Genomic DNA, 21,758 nt, shown 5'->3' with positions numbered 1-21,758 from the left:
GGCGCGTCTGTAATTGCTTCTGTTCACCCAGAAGATGAAAACAACGTGCGCTTCAGAAACGCCCCCCGTGAAGTCCCGACGCCTCCCTAGGAGGAGCAGGCTTTGGGTTGCTGCACAGTGAGTGTGCTCTGGAAATGCCAGTGCTGTGTGAATTCGTGCAAAAGGAGGCGTATACGGCTGCAGAGACGGACGTGCCTTCAGGTGCCCTGGGTCCCTGCCGACCCGCCCTTCCTGCTGGGCGGTGGCAGTGATGCGCGTCCGCCCACCGGCCGCTTGCAGTGGTTTACACGCTTTGCTTCTCTTGGTCCTCATGGCACCCTGAAGGTGAAATTAGGCCCGGAGAGGCTCACCTGCTCAGGATCACACAGCAGGTGAGCAGCTGGGCTGGGATCCTGGCCGCAGGGCTACCAGTCATGTCGCCAGGGCTGTGTTCCGAGCGCCAGTTCGCTCCTCCGGCCGTGTCGCTCAGAGCGCTGTTTACTGCTTGTTTATTTACTGTCATTTCCTCCAGCGTGTCTTAGGAAGTATTGTTGAACTGTGACTACCAGACTTCCAGAAACACACGGTAAAGTAGAGGACGTGGCGAGGCCCTTCTGTGAGAGGGGACGGGACCTACGACCCTTCCCTGAAGCCAGCACGGCAAGACTGCAACCCCGGTTCAAAGGACTGGGCGGGGCTTCCCTGGTGGCGCAGTGGTTGAGAGTCCGCCTGCCGACGCAGGGAACACAGGTTCGTGCCCCGGTCCGGGAAGATCCCACGTGCCGCGGAGTGGCTGGGCCCGTGAGCCGTGGCCGCTGAGCCTGCACGTCCGAAGCCTGTGCTCCGCAATGGGAGAGGCCACAACAGTGAGAGGCCCGCGTATCGCCAAAAAAAAAAAAAAAAAAAAAAAAAAAGCCAAAGCAAGGACCGGGCGGCATCAGCGTCCCGCAGGGGAAACCGAAGGGCGCATTGGAGTAGTCGATGGGGTTCGGTCAGGCCTGGGTGACGGGGGTCGTGTCGTTAGAAGCAGGGTCCGAAGGTCAGAGGGCCTTTGCAGGGTCCAAGGACTTCTGGAAGGCTGGGCTCCAGTGTCCTCCGGAGCAGCTCCTGTTAAGCAAACCCAGCAGGCCACGGGCGAGGCTGGCCAGGCCCCCCGCCCGCAGTCAGCAGCAGCCGGCTCTTCCTCTGACGCCAAGCAAGAATACCTCACCAAGCAAAGCTGGGCCAGACGCTGAATCTCTGACTGGAAGCTAAACTAATTATGCAAAACTATGTTAGGAAGTTCTGTTGCCATCAGGGTTTGATCCACTTCTTTGGAGGGGGCGGGGGCAGGGAGAGACTTTAAAATAGCTTAAAAAAAAACTATCGCCATCCCCCTGCCTGCCCGCCCCCTGCCATTCTCTCCCCCCCACCCCCCCATCCCCCCCCGGCCGGACTCGCCCTCCTGGCAGGGTTCTTCCCGCCTGGCGCTGCCTGAAGGACACAGCAGTTGAGACGCTCCAGCCTGTCACTTGGGGCCCCTGTAAGCTGCCTGCCCACCTGTGTGCACTCGCATGCCTACTCCCTCCTGAGCATCGCGTTCTCCGTCAAGCCGGTCCCTCTGCCTCGCGTGCTCCTTGCCTTTGGGGGTGCTGCCCCCAGCGCCCCTGCGTTTCTCTTTCTTTCTTCTTTTCCGGCTTTCCTGCTGGCTCCTCTTGTCTCCTTGAAGATGTGGCTCGTGTGTCCCTTCCTCCAGGAAGTGTTTCAATTTCCCACCCACTCCACCGCAAGACCTCTGCCCTCTGCTGCTGTCACAGCTCGGTCCCTGCGTCCCCGGGTCACTCAGTCCCTGCCCTCTGGCCTAACGACTTCTAGAGCCTTGTCCCTTAAGGGGAACGGCTGTGCCTGTCCCTCTTTCAGTCCTCAGCACTCGCACACCACCTGGGAAGAAGGGAAAGCTTGATAAATGTTTTCCGGATGATGAATAAATGAGTAAGTACGGAAAAAGCAGGAGCTCAGGAATCTCCTTCAGTGAATTACTTTGGCTGTTTGACGTGCCGTTTATCCTCTGAATCAGGGGTAGGCAGCCATGACCCGGAGAGGCCAGAAGTCGTCTTAAAGTGACACCTGATGCTCAGGAAGGGCACCTCCAGTGCCACCGGAGAGGGAGTATCGTATCCAGTCCATTTGGTGATTAGATTGCCTGGGGGCACACGCACGTGTTAAAGCCGTCACTTAAAACCATAATGCAGTGTGGTCACATCCAAAACCCCGTCTGTTAGCATCTCAGCCTGAAGGTGCTCTCTAGGCAGGAAAGAGCAAAGGGGGAGTGGTCGTATGTAGGTTGTAAAGGCTATGTGTGCATGATCACGGGTTACGACCTCTGAGCGGCCGGCAGCGGTGCCTCACCTCCTCACGGCCGTTCCAGACCCCGGCACAGAGTTGGCCCCAGCTCATCCCTGAGTCCACGAAGGAGAAGGAGCTGCTGCCCACAGTGAATGCCGTGGGAAAAGTTTTCCCCAAAAGCCAAACTCTGATGCTTATCTGTCAAGCTTAAGAGCAGTTAGTAAATGAATGAATTGTTCTGAGTTTTTCCTCCCCTTCTTTTTTTTTTGGTGCTTATCATTTATCCTGCTGAGTAAAGTAGTTAATAGCGGAAATTAAGTTTTTTATGAGTTTTTGAGTTTTACGCCAGGAAGCCAGACACAGCAGCACTTCCATGTACTAAAAACCCCAAATAAGGCAAAAGCCTCACTAAATTAGCCTTAGGAACAGAATGCCAGCTCAGGGGCCGGGGACGGTCTCCTGTTTGTTTTGTTTGCTCTTGGTGACACGTACGTATACAGTTTTTGTTTTTTTTTTTCGGTACGCGGGCCTCTCACTGTTGTGGCCTCTCCCGTTGTGGAGCACAGGCTCTGGACGCGCAGGCTCAGTGGCCACGGCTCACGGGCCCAGCTGCTCCGCGGCATGTGGGATCTTCCCGGACCGGGGCGCGAACCCGTGTCCCCTGCATCGGCAGGCGGACTCTCAACCACTGCGCCACCAGGGAAGCCCCGTATACAGCTTTTTAATGTGAGGTTTTCTTTGTAGGGCAAAGTGTGGAGTTGACCTTGACTTAACAACCATGATAATCCAGTTGGATTTTCAGACATGTGGGGACCGTTCTTTCATTAAAACTCTTCTCTTTCCTTTAGGGAATACCTCAGTTACCATGTGCCAAAGCATTATACAACTACGAAGGCAAAGAGCCTGGGGACCTTAAATTCAGCAAAGGTGACATCATCATTTTGCGGCGACAAGTGGATGAAAATTGGTACCACGGGGAGGTCAACGGGGTCCATGGCTTTTTCCCCACCAACTTCGTGCAGATCATCAAACCGTTACCTCAGCCCCCGCCTCAGTGCAAAGCACTTTATGACTTTGAAGTTAAAGACAAGGAAGCCGACAAAGATTGCCTTCCGTTCGCAAAGGTAAAGTGAGAACAGCATTGCCTTCTCTGTACCTGGCTGCATAGACTAGGGCTTCTGTTTCCTTGTGCAAAAACATATGATAGTTTCATGTGAACTATCTCACTGTGCTTCTAAAAATATCTGGAAGCAGGCTTCTCAGAGTCACAAAGACAGTAATTTTGTGCACAGCCTGTTCTCTGTGAAAGATAATTTTGGTTGATGTGCTGTGTGGTATCATTTTCGTATTTAGGGCCTAAATGTAATTCTGAGCTACGTTTCGGGGTGTGTGTGCGCCATTCGGGGATTTTAATTCCCTGAATTATGGATAACAAAGTGAAACGTCATTACTTCCTTATTTTATATGAAAATTTCTTTGCTGCAAAGCACACAAGACTATATCTACTGAATTGATAAAATGCTTTGGGATTTTGAGCAGAATGTTGTGTTTTTTTGGTAAAGAAGAACAGTAGGGTGTACACTTAAATGGGTATTTGGTGTATTATCAGAGAAAAAGTGAAAAGAGCCTGAAAATTAATCTGGACCAGGGGTTCAGGGGGCCTGGGTGGGATTTGAGGTTGCAATTTGTGGGTCTAAACAAATTCAGCCCTCAGCCCCTCGGTGGAGGGGCTGGTAGTTTACAGCTGTCTGTTCTGATGGGGGATGCCAAGCTGACTGCTAATTGCCGTTCAGTTCATCAGCTTCTTCCATTCACATCCTGAAGACACGTCATGGAACTTTTACTCATGCACTCTTACGACTTGAGTCCCATATTGAAAAGAAAATTAGGTGGCGAGCTTCCTGGCATGAGGTAGAGTAACGTTCCTTGTTTCTTCAGGATGACGTTCTGACTGTGATCCGCAGAGTGGACGAAAACTGGGCTGAAGGCATGCTGGCAGACAAAATAGGAATATTTCCAATTTCGTATGTTGAGGTAAGTCCGTCTGTAGAAACGTCAGTTGTGTTCGTGTTCTGCTTAGCAAATCAGTCTTCAGTGTGCAATCTGAGTATTCAGAAATCCTCAGGATCACTTTTCAGTGTGTACCTGCATCGCATCGTTGTTGCACACCTTGAACTGATACAGTGTTACATGTCCATTATGTCTCAATAAAACTAGGGGGAAAAAAAGAAAGACGAAAACCTAATCGATTAATTTAAAAAAAAAGCCCTCATAGCACAAAGCCCCAGGCACGCACCTGTTCTAACTCCTGGGATGGAATTCCTCTACCCTGCCCTACAATTCCTGTGAAACGTTTGAACTCTGAACTTTGTCCCCTGCTAAGGGCATCGGTGTGTCTGTTGAGTGGGACCCTGGGCTGCCTGCCGGCCCCTGTGCTGTCTGCAGCCACTCTTTTCTGTCGGCAGCTGTGTGGTCAGAGGCTGGCGAAGGTCCCGACTAAGGTGAGAGATGCGTGTTTCTGTCCGTTGATGCGTTCTTCCACGTGCCCCACGTCTCAGAGCTGCGACAGTGATTTGCACGGTAGCCTCCAGAAAACGTTAAATAAGCAGTGAACCGCCTTCACCCCATCCCAGCAATAACTAGCCACGCTGCCCCCTTTAACCAGCTTTACTCGGAAAGGCATGGCCAACCCAATTCAGCGAAGTCTTCAGCGAAGGCTTTTTAGGAATATGTGTAAAGTAACATGTATTGTTTTAAAGCATAACACAAATTAAGAATGAACTAGGAAGTTACATTCTGCCTTATTACATCATATATCATAAACTTTCTTTTTTTTTTTTACATCTTTATTGGAGTATAATTGCTTTACAATGGTGTGTTAGTTTCTGCTGTATAACAAAGTGAATCAGTTATACCTATCATAAACTTTCATGTCCTTTAGTCATGAGACTTTCACTTCAAAAACACAATTTGAAGGGATTTTCAAAGAATGAAAGACCAGCCCAAACAACCGTACAAGGTTAGCTGAGGTCACAGAAGGCTTCTGGGAAGAAGCGATTTCTTAGTGATGTCTGTGTCCTGGGTAAATGTGCATGGAAAAGGTGCATTGTTACGGCAGAAAGGACACCCGAGCCGCACAACCAGCAGGTGCACAGGCCAGAAAGTAAGAGACAGCACAGATCGGGAAACTGAGAGTAATTCTCTTATTTAAGATATCAAAGCATGGATCTTAAGATGTAAAAAAAGAAAACCCACACCACTTGTGTTCCCGTCTTTTCATCTGAGGCATTTATTTTGGCGTGGTTCTGAGGACAAAAATGACAAATTGTGTCATCGTAGCCAGCGTTCAGTCTCCCCACAGACTGTGAGATGGCCAGCGTTTTCCTAGTAGAACTCCCTTGGACTACCGTGAATCTGTGGAAAGGTAATTCAGACCATGTAAAAGCCTTGAAGTTTATCCGTATCCTTCAGGTGTTCCTGTTTATTAAAATATTTTTTCCTCCTTTGAAAGTAAACAGTAGAAAAATAATTCTTAGCTCTCAGGTCATCCTTCCTGCACGTTATTTACATATTCTCACTGCGGTCACAAAAAGTTACACGCGTTCCCAAGCATCTGAATCGGTACAGTGAGGAGTGTGGGTACCGCAAGCTTAGTCGTGAGAGCCTGTCTTCGCTTGCTGGGTATTAGCAATACTACTTGCTAGCACTTGGCGTGTGAGGCGTGGAAGAGGATTGCTGTGCTTTTGTTACTGGGCAGGTGTAGAGTTGCGTGATAGGCATAACAGATCCACCCACGGCAAACCCAGAGTCACCGAGAGTCACCTGAGTCATGAGGATTATTTACTCTGACTTCGGTTGGAAAGATAAACTTCTGCCCAAGTGGAAAATACTTTCATTCTTCTGCCTCTTTTCTTTCACAAGAGTATTTTCCTCATTTGAACCACAGTTTTGCCAGTTGAGACGAGGTGAACGAATCATCTCTCCCGGGGAGACCGTGAGCTTCCCTTTGATGTAAGGCCATAGGATGGAAGTTTCTGGCACCTGGGGATTAGCATGGGGATTCAGCCTTTAGGGGAAGAAGGGGTGGCAGATTTCAGTAGCAACCTACCGAAATTCAGCCATTCATGTAAAGCGTAGACTGTCTTACAGGGCAGCCTCACATGGAGTGAAGCCAGCTAACCATGGGAATCAAAAACTGGGGCTTTTTCCTGAATAATGTCTTTCTCTTGCTCTGTAAACCCTTTTAGGGTCCAGACCATACCTCACTGTAAAAACAGACTGTGTTACAAAAATCCACTTGCAAGTTATTTTCTTATCCCTTGTAGATATACATTTAGGTTTCCACCAGTGTTAGGTGCTTTTGCTTTTTTTTTTTTTTTTTTTTTGCGGTACGCGGGCCTCTCACTGCTGTGGCCGCTCCCATTGCGGAGCACAGGCTCCGGACGCGCAGGCTCAGTGGCCATGGCTCACGGGCGCAGCCGCTCCGCGGCACGTGGGATCCTCCCAGACCGGGGCACGAACCCGTGTCCCCTGCATCGTTAGGCGGACTCTCAACCACTGCGCCACCAGGGAAGCCCCGCTTTTGCTTTTTTCACGGTGCTGCTCCCCCAGACTGTTACCCCCCAAGGTGTGAGAAGGTTGTGTGTGATGGTGTGTCTCAGAGGGCCTGGCCCTGCTGTGTCCTGTGCACCATGGTTTGGAGCTCAGATCGGACCGTGACCCAGAGGACAGCAGTGGTCCTATAAGAGAATCTCAGCACCACGTCTTGTGAGGAAGTGAGTTCAGAACTGAGTCTGCAGAGTGGCATCTGGGCTTGTCACAGCGGAAGCTGGAACCCCGACTCCTGCTGGGTGGCTGGTTCGTGGAGATGCCCGTGGAACTTGCCTGGGGCAGAAACTCTGAGCAGGATGGGCTAGGGGGTGGGATGCAGGCCTGGAGCAGGACCTCTGGGGTCGAGTTGGGAGCTGAGTGTCAGTGGTGGCTGAGCAGAGAGCTGAGTCGGGGGACCCAGGGCATGAGAGGCAATGGTGGGGTGCTGTGCCCTTCCCATCCCTGCTCCCCACCTCCCTTCCGCCTTCCCCTCCAGCACCAGGACTGTGCACCGGGCTCCCCACCTGTATCACAGGAGGTGAGAAAACGGTGACCTGCCGACAAATGACCTCCGATTAAAGTACCAGATTCTGCAGAGTTTGAGCAGAGAAGGAGAGTCTGGCTGGGGGTGACTAGGGAGAGAATGGCCACGTGAATGTCCTTGAATTCTGCCCCTCGGGTCTCTGTAAAGGTGAGGGATCTCCTGCCTTGATCACCATCATGCTCCCCTGGACACTCTCCCATCAGAGCCCCAAGGCTGTGGGTTCTGTTCTGTAGGGAAGGTAGATGTTTCTTGGGGAAACCCAGGGGCCTCTTGGAGACAGCGTGTCAGGATATGTGTAAAGGGGTGTATTTGTCGAGGAGTGAGTGCGCTTTTAAAAAGGAATCGGTAGCTTGCTCTTTGTTTTGTTCAGAAATATCGGGCTTCTCCAAAACCGAACGATTTTAACACCCTCATTAATTCAGAGCTGACTCATTCACATTTCCTGGTCATTTGGACAAAGATGATGTAATTCCTAGCAAGCCCAAAGTTTGAATGAAGTAAGTGCTGAATATGGCATTTTGGATGAATTTCAAACATTGTTGTGTATTGTAGGCTTATGAGCTATACATTTTTATTAAATGTGTCGTACAATATTTTGATTCTTAGTCATTCATATAAACTATCACCCAGTTTTTTCAACAAAAAAAATTGGTTAGCAACTCTGCTGCAGATAGAATGTGAAAGTGACCACTCCTCGTGTGCAGGTGGCGTGAGGTGGGTGTGGCCTGGTAGGCAGCTGTCTGGCTCTGTAGTTAACTGCCGGAAGGAAGGGCTGCATCCTCAGGTTAGATCGCTGCCCCGATGTCACCTCTGTGGGCACGCCTGCCCTCACCACCTCGTCTAAAGAGGTCCTTCCTCTTCCACCTGCTTTGCCTCACCCACCAGGTGCTGTGATCCTGGAAAACTTTGGGCTTGGAGCCCAGGCGGCCTGGATTCCAGTCTTGGCTGGACCGGTGATTGTGGCGTGACTGGTCTCCTCATGTGTAAAATGGTAGAGCCCTCAGGGTGAGGTCGTCCAGCGGTGCTGTGCGCTGCCTGCAGCTAGTGAGAGGTGTGTAGGGGGGACTGTGGCCGTCACCACCGCTGTCATCGTAATCACTCCACCGCATCTTGTCACCTGTAGTTGTCTCATCTGTGGATGCTACTGTCTCCCAGTGTCCGCCCTGCGTGGAACGTGAGCTCCCAGGGTCAGCATCTTGTCTGGTTCACCCGCTCTCCCGAGGTCCCCGCGTGTCACCTCCCCCTGGTTGACCCTCAGTAAACATGGGTTGAATGAGTGAGTGAGCAACCCAAGGACCTTTTGAGCCGACATCAGGAATGAACTGGTTTCAGAGGTGGCCAACTTGGACATTTTTCAGCCAGAACGCCCAGCATTCGCTACCCAGCCATGTATTTTCTCATCGGTTCATCTTGGTGATACATCTGGACCCCACCATCCTCAAAGCACAAGGTCTCTCCGGTGACTTTAGGGAGATTGTTTTCTAATGAAGCTGGGTGAATCTTTGGTTATGCCTAGTTTAGAATTTTCCAGACTAAAATATTTCCAGAAATTTCCAGACTCAAATAACGGTGGCCATACTCTGTGGATTAGATCCTGGAGCCTCTACGGATGATCTCCTCGATACGTGCTGACATGAATTTTCACCTGCTTGACACTATTCCTTTGGCTCACTTTGAGCAGACGTAGGGTGGCCTAATTGTTAAGGATACTCATTCTTTTAAAGTAACTTTATGGAGTTATCAGTGACATATAATAAACTGCACATATTTAAAGTGTAAAGAGGTTTGCTGTTTTCAACTTTCAGAATCAGACAAATCTTGGGAGATATTTCTGTGCCCAGGGAACAGAACGGTGTCATCAACTTTAACTGTGGAAAGTCACGTGTGTGCGTCTCCCGGAGCACCAGCGGCCTTCAGGGGGATGATAGCTTCCTTTTCTGTGGACATGGGGACTTGGGAGATGTCATCTGTGTTTCAGGGAATTACAGGTGCAGGTTTAGGTATCGGGTTTGAAGTTGTCAAGGTGCCCCTTGAAGGAGCTAAGAAGAGCCTTGTTCACTTTACTTCTTAGAGTCTTTGTGCTAGAACAGTGGTCCCTAACCTTTTCGGCACCAGGGACTGGTTTCGTGGAAGACAATTTTTCCATGGACTGGCGGTGGGGTGGGAATTGTTTGGGGATGGTTCAAGCGTGTTACATTGATTGTGCACTTTATTTCTGTTATTATTACATTGTAATATATGATGAAATAATTATGCAACTCACCATAATGAAGAATCATTGGGAGTCCTGAGCTTGTTTTCACTTGCCACTCACTGATAAGGTTGTGACCTGAGTCTGCAGTTGATTTATGACGGTCTCTGTGCCGTCGGACCTCTCTGCTAAGGATAATCTGTATTTGCAGCCGCTCCCCAGCGCTAGCATCACCGCCTCAGCTCCACCTCAGATCATCAGGCATTAGATTCTCATAAGGAGCGCGCAACCTACATCCCCCGCGTGCACGGTTCACAGTAGGGTTCGCGCTCCTGTGAGAATCTAGTGCCACCGCTGATCTGACAGGAGGCGGAGCTCAGGCGGTAACGGGAGCAACGGGGAGCGGCTGTAAATACAGATGGAGCTTCGCTTGCTGGCCCGCTGCTCACCTTCTGCTGTGCAGCCTGCTTCCTAACATTCAGCCAGTTGGGGCCCCCTGTTCTGGAGAGTAATGAGAACCGAGGATCAAAATCGTCATCTTTGATCTCTTCATCAGAGAGAGCTGATGGAACAATGTAAAAAGATATTCTGTCATTCGTATTTTGGGATGTATTCTTTTCCTTTTAAATGCAAAAGTGAAATGTTCAATTCACTGAGATCTTTTCTTTTTAAACGAGAAATGTAGGAAAATTGGGGGCCAGTTGGAAAGAGAATTATGATATTGCTTGGCTTCCAAATACCCCTTCAATTCTGAAGTGAAGTAATTTTTATAAAATACATTTAGAGACATTGTTGGCAAGTCAGGAAGGCAGTTGCTTGCCGCACTAACTTTCTCCCTCCATTTTTGAGGTAAATTAATTTCTATAAATGAAATCTAGAGCTGCTGTTGAGGAACTGGTGAGGGAGGTAAATTAATGTCTATAAATGAAATCGAGTTGCTGTTGAGGAACCGGTGACGGAGACTTACCCCGTGCCCAGTGTAATACATTCGTTCACCTCCACGTCTACACCGGCCCTGCTTTGAGTAGGGCTTTCAGCCCCATGGGCTCTGTCCTGCGCTGCGCTCGTATCCTCTGAGAGCTGTCAGCTTGGTGCAAGTAATAGTTGCATTTTGTTTTGCCACAATGACGGAAGGGGAGAGGATCTCTGGATTCCGAATTTCTCAGGGCAGAGGCAGGTCTCTGGACTCGAGGAAAAACCCCTGCTCGCTGCGGACAGCTCGAGGCAACCTGGCCAGACTCAATCGGAAAAGGAGCCCTGTAGATTAGGAAAGGATTTATTTAGGGCCGTTTGCACCCCATCTGTTCTGCAGCAGCCTCTTTACAATTTAAGAGTTTCCTTTTGTTTTCCATCAGGAACACACTCTGGGAGCTGAGATTCCAAAGATGGGTTAATGTTCATCGACTTCTCGCTTCACGAGCAGGCAGTTTCCAGCACTCTGGGTAGTTTCATAGAACATAAACCTGCAGGCGTCCCGTGGAGCCTGGAGCAGAGGCCAAGGGTAATGACTAGTTGGTGTCTAATGTCCGCAGCGCTTTCCCCTAGGAGTCCTCAAATTCTTTAGCCTGGCCGTATTCCCCTGGGCCCTCACTAAATTGGTCTGATGATTGTTCCTGGAAAATTCCGTACCTGGGAATTTTCCATACCTTTGCAGCTCATCGGGAATGTTTCTTGGTCCACGTGTCTGTGGAAAGCTCACCCTTTCTTCAGGGTCCTGATGAAAACTGTCATTTCTCATGAAGCCATTCTTCCCTGATCCTCCTTTGCAGAAACAAAACAGAGCAGCCCTGTCCTTGTGTCAAACTTCCGTCGTATGCAGCTTGTCCGTTCTTAAAGCCTGGCGCGTGCCAGGAGTGTAGTTATGTGTGTATAGGATTCAGTGTTTTCCTGGGAGCCACTTCGTAGATAAAAAAACATTTTTAATGATTTTATGTCTATGGTATAATCACATTCCAGAAGAGTTGGAAAGGAAAGAAAGAACCCTTAGGCCCATCACATATCATTTTGGTAAATATCCTTCCATTCTTTCTCCCTGTGCTTTATTTAATGAGACCACACATATGATTTTGCCTTTCTCTACACTATTATAGTGCTACTAACCATCAGTTTTTGTGACTGCATAATAAACGTTTTAGGAGCTAAACTGTAATTTAGTCAATTATTTTTCCATTTTTTAAACAAGTGTCTTGTTTAGGGACACCCAGCCAGTAATTGAGAGGTGAATTGTGGTCTTTCTCAGACAGCCTGTGTCTGCCCTAGACCCCTGCCCTGCAGTTGCCTCTGAGGATATGTGATGATGGCTGGTCTTCCTAAGGTTGGTACAGAATCACTGCTATTACCAAGCTTCGCTTAAGAAGTGTTTAGTTCATTTTGATTTTTCATCAAGACTAGGGACAACTTGTCAGGTTTGAACACGCAGAAGGTTAATTTTCAGAAATGATGAACCATTCAACAATTTCAAAGAACTGAGGTTGCCTTTTTTAAGAAAAAAATCACACGTTCATTAAAACCACAATATTTTAAGGTCTTAAATTTTATTATTTGAAATTTTTATCACATTGCTTTATACACCCTAAATTCGGTAGTAACTAAGGTTTTTTAAAGAAGTGAAGTAGGGACTTCCCTGGTGGCGCAGTGGTTGAGAATCTGCCCGCCAATGTAGGGGACAGGGGTTCGATCCCTGGTCCGGGAAGATCCCACATGCCGTGGAGCAACTAAGCCCATGAGCCACAACTGCTGAGCCCGCGTGTCACAACTACTGAAGCCCGTGCGCCTAGAGCCCGTGCTCCACAACAGAGAGAAGTCACCGTAATGAGAAGCCCGCGCACCAGAATGAAGAGTAACCCCCGTTCGCTGCAACTAGAGAAAGCCCGCACACAGCAACGAAGACCCAATGCAGCCCCACCCCCCACCCCCAAAATAAAAGCAGTGAAGTAGGTGCCGTTTAATTAAGCGAGGGTTGTCTTGTGTCCTGGAAGAGACAGAATGAGTGTCCTGCATATTTGTGTGCATCTGTGGCACTTTGATGAAGCTCCTGGGAAGAAGCTTCCCTGTAGTGAAGTAGACGTGTTTCAGGAAGGGTGTCGGGAGGTGGTGTGGAGCAGCTGCCCTGGTGACAGTGGAGTGGCCTGTCCCCCGGGCCTTTCGGGTGTGTGAGCAGGCATCTCTGCAGGCGGGAAGGGGGAGGAAGGTCCCAAACCCCTGTGCGGGGTCGCCGCATGGCCTCTTCTGTGCCGACTCCTTCCTGGCGGTCTCTCTGTTTCCCACCCGCTGCCCCCAACACTTTGGGTTCCAGGGGAGGGGGGCGAAATATCGTTCACCGGTTTATTAACTGATTACGTATCAACGTGGGATTTCTGTCCGTGTGTCCTGTCACATCAACAAATGCTTGCTTAGAATTTAATGGCAGTTCCATATTCTTAACCTCCTGAGATGGATGTGTGTACACTTCTTCCTGCATCTACTCACGAGGTCCTTGAAGATGGAATGTGTTGTTGATCGTATCCTTTAGGTTACCAGACGTTTCTTGTTTACTGTGTGTGTTTGGTGAGAGAGAAACACACCCCAAACCTGGTGTCTTGTCAGATCCAGGAGCACAGGGCAGTGAGCTGGCCCAGGTTTTAAGTCATCCATTGGGCGCTCTCCTGGGTACCGCGATTGATCTGTCGCTGCCGAGGTAATGGTGGGCCTGCCCTTCAGCCTTGACCTTCGGGGTCCAGCTCCCCCCGCCCTCCCTGCGTGGTCACTGTTGGCGTCTCTGTCGTCCTGGGGTCAGGGCTGCCCCTCCGCACCTGCTCCCCCAGACAGGGCTGCATCCGCGCACCTTTGCTGTTTCCATTTCCAGTGTTTGCTCGCCCAGGCTCCCCTTCCTGTTGGAGGAGGGTCAGCCTCTCGCCGTCTTCGGGCTGTACGCTGTCTGCACGCCCCTCAGTGACGGTGCCACTTCCCTCCTCCTCTCCTGCCAGAATCCCCAGGGTCACTGGCTGTCCCTGCGGTCATCGCCCACCGGGCTGCCGGCCAGCTGTTGTCGTGCTTTACCCTCCCGCGATGGGGACCCCAGCCGTGATGCTTGCTTCTTCCTTTCCCTGCAAAAGCCCCCGGCCCCCGCCCCGCCCCCGCCCCCGGCCGGCCCCGCCCCCGGCCGGCCCCGCCCCCCTGGTCTCCTCCTAGCCGGCGGTCCTGGGCGCCGTCGCCCCCTCCTGGCCCCGCATGTTCTTCACGCTTCCTGCCCTGTCAGAGCCCGCGGCTGGCATGGCCTTTAGGACTTCCACGCTTGGCTTGCAGGGTGCTTTCGTTTTAATTCGTTGTTCAGATGGAAAATCAGGAGATTTTACATAGGCTTAAATGTCTAGCTTTCCTTTAAAAAAGAATCAGCTGACACTGGCAGCAGCTGCAGAGAGAGAGAGAGAGAGAGAGAGAGAGAGATGGGAAGAGAGAGGGGGAGAGAGAGAGCGAAGGAGAGAGGGGGAGAGAGAGAGAGAGGGAGAGAGAGAGATGGGAAGAGAGGGGGAGAGAGAGCGAAAGAGAGAAGAGAGAGGGGGAGAGAGAGAGATGGGAAGAGAGAGGGGGAGAGAGAGCGAAGGAGAGAGGAAGAGAGGGAGAGAGAGAGAGAGAGGGAGGGAGAGAGAGAGAGAGAGGGAGGGAGAGAGAGAGGGAGAGAGAGAGAGAGAGGGAGGGAGAGAGCGAGAGAGAGGGAGGGAGAGAGAGAGGGAGAGAGAGAGAGATGGGAAGAGAGGGGGAGAGAGAAGAGAGAGATGGGAAGAGAGGGGGAGAGAGAAGAGAGAGAGAGATGGGAAGAGGGGGGAGAGAGAGAGCGAAGGAGAGAGGGAGAGAGAGAGAGGGAGGGAGAGAGAGAGAGAGCAGAGAGAGAGATGGGAAGAGGGGGAGAGAGAGAGCGAAAGAGAGAGAAGAGAGAGGGAGAGGGAGAGGGAGAGAGATGGGAAGAGGTGGAAGAGAGAGAGCGAGAGAGGGAGAGGGAGAGAGAGGGAGAGAGAGAGAGATGGGAAGAGAGGGGGAGAGGGAGAGAGAGAGAGAGAGGAGAGAGAGGGAGAGAGAGGAGAAGGGGGGGAGAGGAGAGAGAGAGAGAGAGACCCTCCCTAGGTCGCTGAAGCTCCACCATTGCTGCCGGCGTCCCCTGACCTCTCCTGCCCCAGCTCTGCAGACACATGATGGCACAGCCCCCGATTACTGCTAGAAACCCAGGTGCCGCTTCCCTGGACCTCTTCTCTCCCGAGTCGACGGGGATGTTTCTCTCTCCCCGCCCGGCACTGCGCCCCGCTTATAACAGTCGCTCAGAGAAAGTAGGGGTGAGGGAAGGTGTCCCCGAGCTTTAACTCCGGTCACCGTGGACCCAAGGTCTCGGCCTCTGCCTACTGTGAAGGGGGTCTTTCTGTTTGGTGTTGAGAAAAGGCATTTGTCCCTTGTATGGGCATAAGACTTTCTAGATCGCAAAGGGCAGCCTCATGTGACGTCTGAGAAACAGGAGACACGCACCCGCATCCCCCCAGGCGACGGGGCAAGTGAAGGGCAGGCTGGACCTCGAGTGATGGTGAGAGTAAACCACATTCGTGTGGCGCATCGCAGGTGACAGGCCTGTCCCCGCGCCCCCTGGTGCACAGGACAGAGGTTCCCGTCCTGGTGTGTCAACCTGAAGCCAGGGCATTCGAATGGCCCCGCTGTTCCTCAGCCGGCTAGGATGGGGGCCTGAGGCCGCCTGGGCCGTTCACCTCCAGGCTCGATGGTCCTTTCCTCAGCTCCCCTGAAGCAAACTTCTTTCAGGCTTTCGATGACGTGCTCCCTCCCTTCATCCCTTACATTTCATAGTCAGAAACCCGGAAAAGAACATGCTAGCGTATTTATTTTCCAGTCACCGGGGCCACCGGAGGGGAAGGTAAGGGACTGGTCAGCGAGGCAGCTCCTCCGAGCGTGGGGCTGGCGGTGCCGTGTTCCTGGCCAGCCGTTCGGGCCCAGGACGCTGCAGAGACGCGGCATGGAGGCGCACGTCGGTGTCCTTCCCGTTCCGCACGTTCTTTGCGCTCGATGAGCTCAGGAGAGATGAACTCAGGAGACGGGCCCCACCCCACCCCACCCACCCGCGTGCCGTGAGCTGCTGATGCGCCTCCGGGGACACTCTCGCTGTGCCTTGTCCCAGCTGGGATGCAGGCGGGAGGCCAGTGCCCAGCGGATGGCAAAACTCATACCAAACAGAGGGCGTACCTGTCTCCGTAACTTTATACTGATTACATGCCGAAGGGATGACATCTTCCGTATGTTCAGTAAGATACGTTATTAATTTTACCTGCTGCTTTTTATGTTTTAAAATGTGGCTACTGGAAAATTTCACATCACACTTGTGGCTCTCTTTCTACTTTGGTGGGACAGTGCTGGTCTTGAGGCAGTGCTCCCTTCCCTCAATGGTTCTGAGAGGCCAGCATGTCTTTATGTCTTTATCCGTTCAGCACATCTCTACAGACGCCTAAATGGAGCTGCTACCTGGGGGAGGCTTCCGGATCCATTAAAGAGACTTCTGACTACGCCCTTCAGTCTCTCCGTTTATTCCTCTGCTGTGGGGAAGTCTCCTTTTATGAATGAAGACTAAGCTTGCTTTTGTATTTAGATCATCCCAAAACAAAAGGCTTGTTACCCAAATTGCAGGGACGGAAAAGCAAATTCCCCGTTGCCTTTGTGTAAAAACAGTTTGCAGAGGACTGTGACGTGAGGCAGACACTCATTTCTGCTTTGAAGGGGTAGTGGCATGAATTTCCACCCAGTAGCATCGTCCCTGGGGACTGGGCACTGGGCCTGGCAGCGCAGCAGAGGGTTCTCCCTTTGACCCTGGCTTCTGAAGGTGGCTTTTCAGAGCTGGCAGGAGGGGATGGGCGCCCTACAAGCTGCTGGGCCACTGAAGAAAGAACGCACTGTCTCTGCTTCAGTCTTCACACATCCTCGTGGTTCAAAGACACGGACAAAGGGAGGAACCATAAATATACTAGGAGAAAAGTGATCTTATTTTTAAAAATGATTGTAGAAAAAAGATTTTTAAAGCATGATGTTAGCTTGAGATGCCATAATGGCAAAGGTGAATAAATTTGCCCATCCAAGAGAAATGTATATATGACAAACATATCAAGTTAAAAAACAAATTGGAACAATGTTTCTAACTTAATGGAGATACATACACATTCATATACATACATGCATACATAGTATATTAAAGAGTGATTTTTGTACTTTGTAGAGAGCACTTATAAATCTATAAGAAAAATACAACTCAGTCGAAAAATGGATAAAGTGTGGGAATAAGGAAATCCTAGGAAAAGAAAAAAGACGCTTAATCTCATTAATAGAGAAATACAAATTAAAAGAAAATACAAATTGCCTCTTCAACTGATAGAGTTCTTTAAAAACGGTTGATAACACCTAGAGATTTTAAAAAATGATTGATAACGTGTAATACCGTAACTGATAGAGGTAACACCTAATACTGCAACTGATAGAGATTTTTTTAAATGATTGAGAACACCTAATACTGTAACTGGTAGAGATTTTTTAAAATGGTAACACCTAACACTGTGAACAATGTGGGGAACAGGGGCGTTTTATTCGCCCTCAGAGATGATGAAAACGACACATTTTTGGAGTGCAATGAGGCACTATCCTTCCAAACATGCTTTAGGCTACACTTGGACCTGACAGCTTCCCTTTTGGGAGTCTGCCTTGCAGATATGGTTGTTCGGGCAGGGTGCACAAGAGGGGGATGCAGCGGGTACCATGCGACCAGCCTGCTCTGTTCGCAGGAAGGGCTTTTCATGAGATGCTGTGAGAGGAGAGAATGTATGTGCTGCTTGGCTGCATTTGTGTTAAAATTAATCAAGCAGGTGCTTAGTGAACAACATCTACATAGAAAGTACATGGAAGGGTATGTTCCAAACTGTCGAGTGTGAGGGAACTGGGAAACAGGTCGGCGGGGGAGACAGAGGCAGAACCTGGCTGAGGCCCGTCACTTTTTACTCACCGTAAATCTACACTATTTCCTGTTCAAAGTAACGAACATGTATTACTTTTGTAATATATATTTTAAAGTCTTTATTTGCCTTTTATTGAAAAACCATCATGTTGAGGAACAGACACCCTAGTGGGTTATGAATTAGAAAAGGTCCCTCTGCACAGACCTGCTGTGTGTAGCCTCTGATGCTCAGAACCTAGAGGCCGATTCCTCTGCAAAGCTTTATATAAACCGTGACTATTCAACTTAGCTCTCATTAAATTTTTTTGCTCTCTTTTAGAAAAATTCAAGTACTGTATTTTATTTATTTATTTTTTTTTTTTTTTTTTTGCGGTACGCGGGCCTCTCACTGCTGCGGCCTCTCCCGTTGTGGAGCACAGGCTCCGGACGCGCAGGCTCAGCAGCCATGGCTCACGGGCCCAGCCGCTCCGCGGCATGTGGGATCTTCCTGGACCGGGGCTCGAACCCGCGTCCCCTGCATCAGCAGGCGGACTCTTAACCACTGCGCCACCAGGGAAGCCCTAAGTGCTGTATTTTAAAAAGACTGTATTCTCTTTAGCAAAGAGGCCAGCTGCACACAGAAAATATCTTGATGTTTCTTAAATTGCCTTGTTATGACTGCTGTTATTACTATTATTATGTCAGTATTTCCTTCCTCGTGTTTATTTATGCTTCCGAACGTTCTCAAAGACTAATTCCTTCTAAATTTCAGGGTGTCCCAGAAAGGGACATTTACCATTTTAAGATCAGCACATCCTGCGGCTCCCTGCTTTGTGCCCCAGCTACTGAATTACCTGGTGTCCACCCTGAATCTTACCAGCTAGTTCTCACCCAGGGCTGGGAGGAAGGTGTTTTAGGGCACAGATTTGTTTTGCGGGGGGACAGTGAACTTAGGTGTTGTGGCTAGAGAAGGTCGTGGAAAGAAAGCCACACTGTAGCTCATACAGGGTTCCTCGAAATTCCGTGAAAAGCCGTCGGGTCCTTGCTTTCCCGTCGAGGTGAGCTCACCCTGGAAGGAGGCATGCCCAGACCCCTGAGCTCTGGCATCGCAGTCCTGCTCTTCCGTCTCACTGGGTGATGGGTTTGGGGTGAGGGCAATGAAGGGACTGGTCTGTCTGCTCCAATTTCAGACCCTCGTCCCCAGCCTGTGCAGGAACAAGGACCCTCGCCCCACACAGTCTGCCGCTCTGTCCCGAGGTCTGGGCCACTCCTGCCGTGAAAACAGCCATGGCCTTGCTTCCTGGGGCATATGATTCTCTCAGGACCAAGGCAGCATTGTGAACACGGGGTCTCCGGGCCAAATGCCGCCCCTTCCCAGCAGCCCACCCTTAGTCCCTAACACCCGCTGGAGTCATGATTCCCCTCCCCCTGCCCCTGGCACTCGGGCGTCGCCCAGCATTCCTGGGGCGTTACTGCCTGCGGGTCTTGAAAGTTTTTACGTGGATAGAATCTCTGCGGTCTGAAGGAGGGGTAGGCTTGTGATGGAAAAGCTGTCAGGCCACGTGATGGCGGGTCCACAGGAACCCTCTGAGTCGGTTTTCACCTGGAAGCACTGGCTTCAGAGCTCAGTCACCAACTTCCTGAGCCGCCGGTGCCAGAGCAAGTTCACATCTTTCAGTATCGCGACAGGATTTCCATCCTTCTGGGAGGACGTCCTCGTCCACGGTTGGGGAGACACAGTTCTAAACCAGTTAGGTGCGAAAAGAGCATTTGATGAAAGAGGCATGTGCAAAGTGCTGGGATGGGAAAATCCCCACCATCCTTACTGTTTCCCCAGTTCTCTTCGAGGAGCTTATTGTTTTTCCTCTTCATGGTTGTTAAGAGGTTAAACTGTGCCTGATGTTTCCTGTGACTGTACCGTCTGGGTAAGTACATGTGCGGCTGCTTGTCATGCAAGCTTTCTAGAAATGTTGCATTTGACCTCAGGGAACAGAAACACCCTGTGTTCTTTCTTGCTGGCGTTCCCAACGCCGTGGGCAGCTTTTGACAAACCGTCGGGCCCCAGCTTTACACTCAGACAACTTTTCAAACAGGCCAAGTTCACTTGGCAGCAGGACTTGGATTTCAGGTCTCAACGTGTTATGATTCAAAATTTAAGCTCAGGAAAATCGCGGGCACGTGATTTTCAAAAGTAAAAGTCATCAGGAGTTTCTGCCGACACTTCTGTGAGGGCCCGCACAGGACAGGGACGTAGGGGGCGGTAATTCCCGTGGAAGTGTGCCAGGTTCATGGTGGCGGTCCTGCCCGCAGTCACCGCCGGCAGCAGAGCCCAGCTGTTACCAAGCAGTAGAGGCTGCCCTGAGACCACACACCCTGCTCCCCACTGTTCCCTGCATTTCCTCGGGGGCTGAAATAAATCTTCATTTGTTAACTGGCAACGTTTAACATTAGACATTCTGAAGATTCTTGGGGGAGAAAAATGTTCTTAGTCTTGCTGGTGTTGCATTGGAATTGTTTGTCCTCGGCTTAGCATCTCTCTGTGATGTACGTATCGAGAGAAAAGACATCTCACGTGGGAGGAAAGGTGTACTTGCACCCGCAAACTTTAAAGTGATGATGCTCAGCTTTAGATACAAGGGTGTCGAGAATCCCTGTCATCTGACCTTCTCGTGTCCTCTGCTGGTTTGCAGTTTAACTCGGCGGCGAAGCAGCTGATCGAGTGGGACCAGCCTCCCGCGGGGGGCGTTGGCGCTGCGGAGGGCGCCCCGGCCGCTGCCCCGAGCAGCGCGGCCCCCAGGCAGCCCGAAGCCAAGAAGAACACGAAGAAGCGGCACTCGTTCACCTCCCTGACCACGGCCGGCAGGGCGTCGCAGGCCACCCAGCAGCGCCACTCCGTGGAGATCAGCCCCCCGGTCCTTATCAGCTCCAGCAACCCCACGGCCGCCGCGCGCATCGGCGAGCTGGCCGGGCTCTCGTGCAGCGCCCCCTCCCAGGTACCTGCACTGCCCTGCCCCAGGGCCACCGTGGTGTCAGCCTTCGGGGGACAGCAGCTCTCCCAGGGCAAAGCCCTCTGCATTTGTGGGTGGAAATGGCGGGGCGGGGGGTGGGGGACAGCCTGGACATCCCCAGGTCGGCTCAGTCACCTCCAAAGGGCAGAGCGGCAATTACAAGATGACTCCAGTCACGCTGAGTGCTTTCCCCACCAGGTCCCCATTCAGCGGGACGGAGCCTTCTCGCCCCCTGAAACCTCATCTCCACCCAAACTGGAGGTGCCGTGGTCACAGTGTGGGGTGTGCAGCTGCCTGCGTCTGTGTCACTTACCGTGGTGTCTAGGCTTCCAGTCAGGGTTACAGGGAGAGGACGGGAAGAAACATTTAGTTTAAACTAGAAATTGGCCTAGCGTTTTTTTTTGTTTGTTTGTTTTTTTGCGGTACGCGGGCCTCTCACTGTTGTGGCCTCTTCCCTTGCGGAGCACAGGCTCTGGACGCGCAGGCTCAGCGGCCATGGCTCACGGGCCCAGCCGCTCCACGGCATGTGGGATCTTCCCAGACCGGGGCACGAAACCTGCGTCCCCTGCATCAGCAGGCGGACTCTCAACCACTGCGCCACCAGGGAAGCCCCCTATTTTTTTAACTCGTTAGTCCATCAAGACTTTGCATGGCCTTAAGACATAGCTACATGTTATTCTTGTGTTAATAAAAATACACACAATGATTGGGAATGTTGGTAATTCATCTGGCAAACAGGTCTCGAGTGCCTTCTTACAGATGCTCTGGGCGCCGTGCATGCACTGTGGACCCAGGATGGAGAAGACATAGGCTTCTGTGCGTCAGACCCTAGTTGTGGGCAGACTGAGCCCCGGGCCGGGGGGCCACCCAGGTCACAGGCAGCTACAGTTACCCAGGCAGAGGACAGCTGTGTCCTCTACCACCAGAGGCCAGAGAGCCGGGTCCTGAGCAGCCTGCCGCAGCGGGAGACACTGCTTTCAAGTCTTGTGTTTCATCTTAAAATTCATGCAGGTTTTATATACATTCCACTGTGCTTTGTAAAAACAAACATATACTACACAGGTTGACGCATGCCTGTTTGGACCACGGGATAAAAATGTGCAGCGCAGCGTGTGGCCTTCCTTAGCAACGTTAGCGCAATGCCACCTGACCCCGTCCTGCAGGTCCACACGATCT

The 21,758-nt window shown here is 51.0% G+C and overlaps 1 protein-coding gene across 9 annotated transcripts in view; it reads left to right on the top strand.

Annotated features, from left to right (window-relative positions):
- SH3RF1 (SH3 domain containing ring finger 1) overlaps positions 1 to 21,758 on the top strand; it is a 159,412-nt gene that overhangs the window by 102,328 nt on the left and 35,326 nt on the right. For 7 of the 9 annotated variants that reach the window (XM_079926335.1, XM_079926338.1, XM_079926333.1 and 4 more), the window contains 4 exons: positions 3,153 to 3,428; positions 4,243 to 4,338; positions 4,770 to 4,805; positions 20,265 to 20,567. In XM_079926335.1, the coding sequence (XP_079782461.1) occupies positions 3,153 to 3,428; positions 4,243 to 4,338; positions 4,770 to 4,805; positions 20,265 to 20,567 (711 nt within the window). The remainder of the gene's footprint in view (positions 1 to 3,152; positions 3,429 to 4,242; positions 4,339 to 4,769; positions 4,806 to 20,264; positions 20,568 to 21,758) is intronic. The other 2 variants (XM_079926339.1, XM_079926341.1) reach the window with 2 other exon arrangements.

Source organism: Stenella coeruleoalba, assembly GCF_951394435.1.
Source record: "Stenella coeruleoalba genome assembly, chromosome: 7".
Lineage (NCBI taxonomy): Eukaryota > Metazoa > Chordata > Mammalia > Artiodactyla > Delphinidae > Stenella > Stenella coeruleoalba.
The sequence above is the reverse complement of the archived record's forward strand: the minus strand, read 5'-3'. Positions and strand labels throughout refer to the sequence as shown.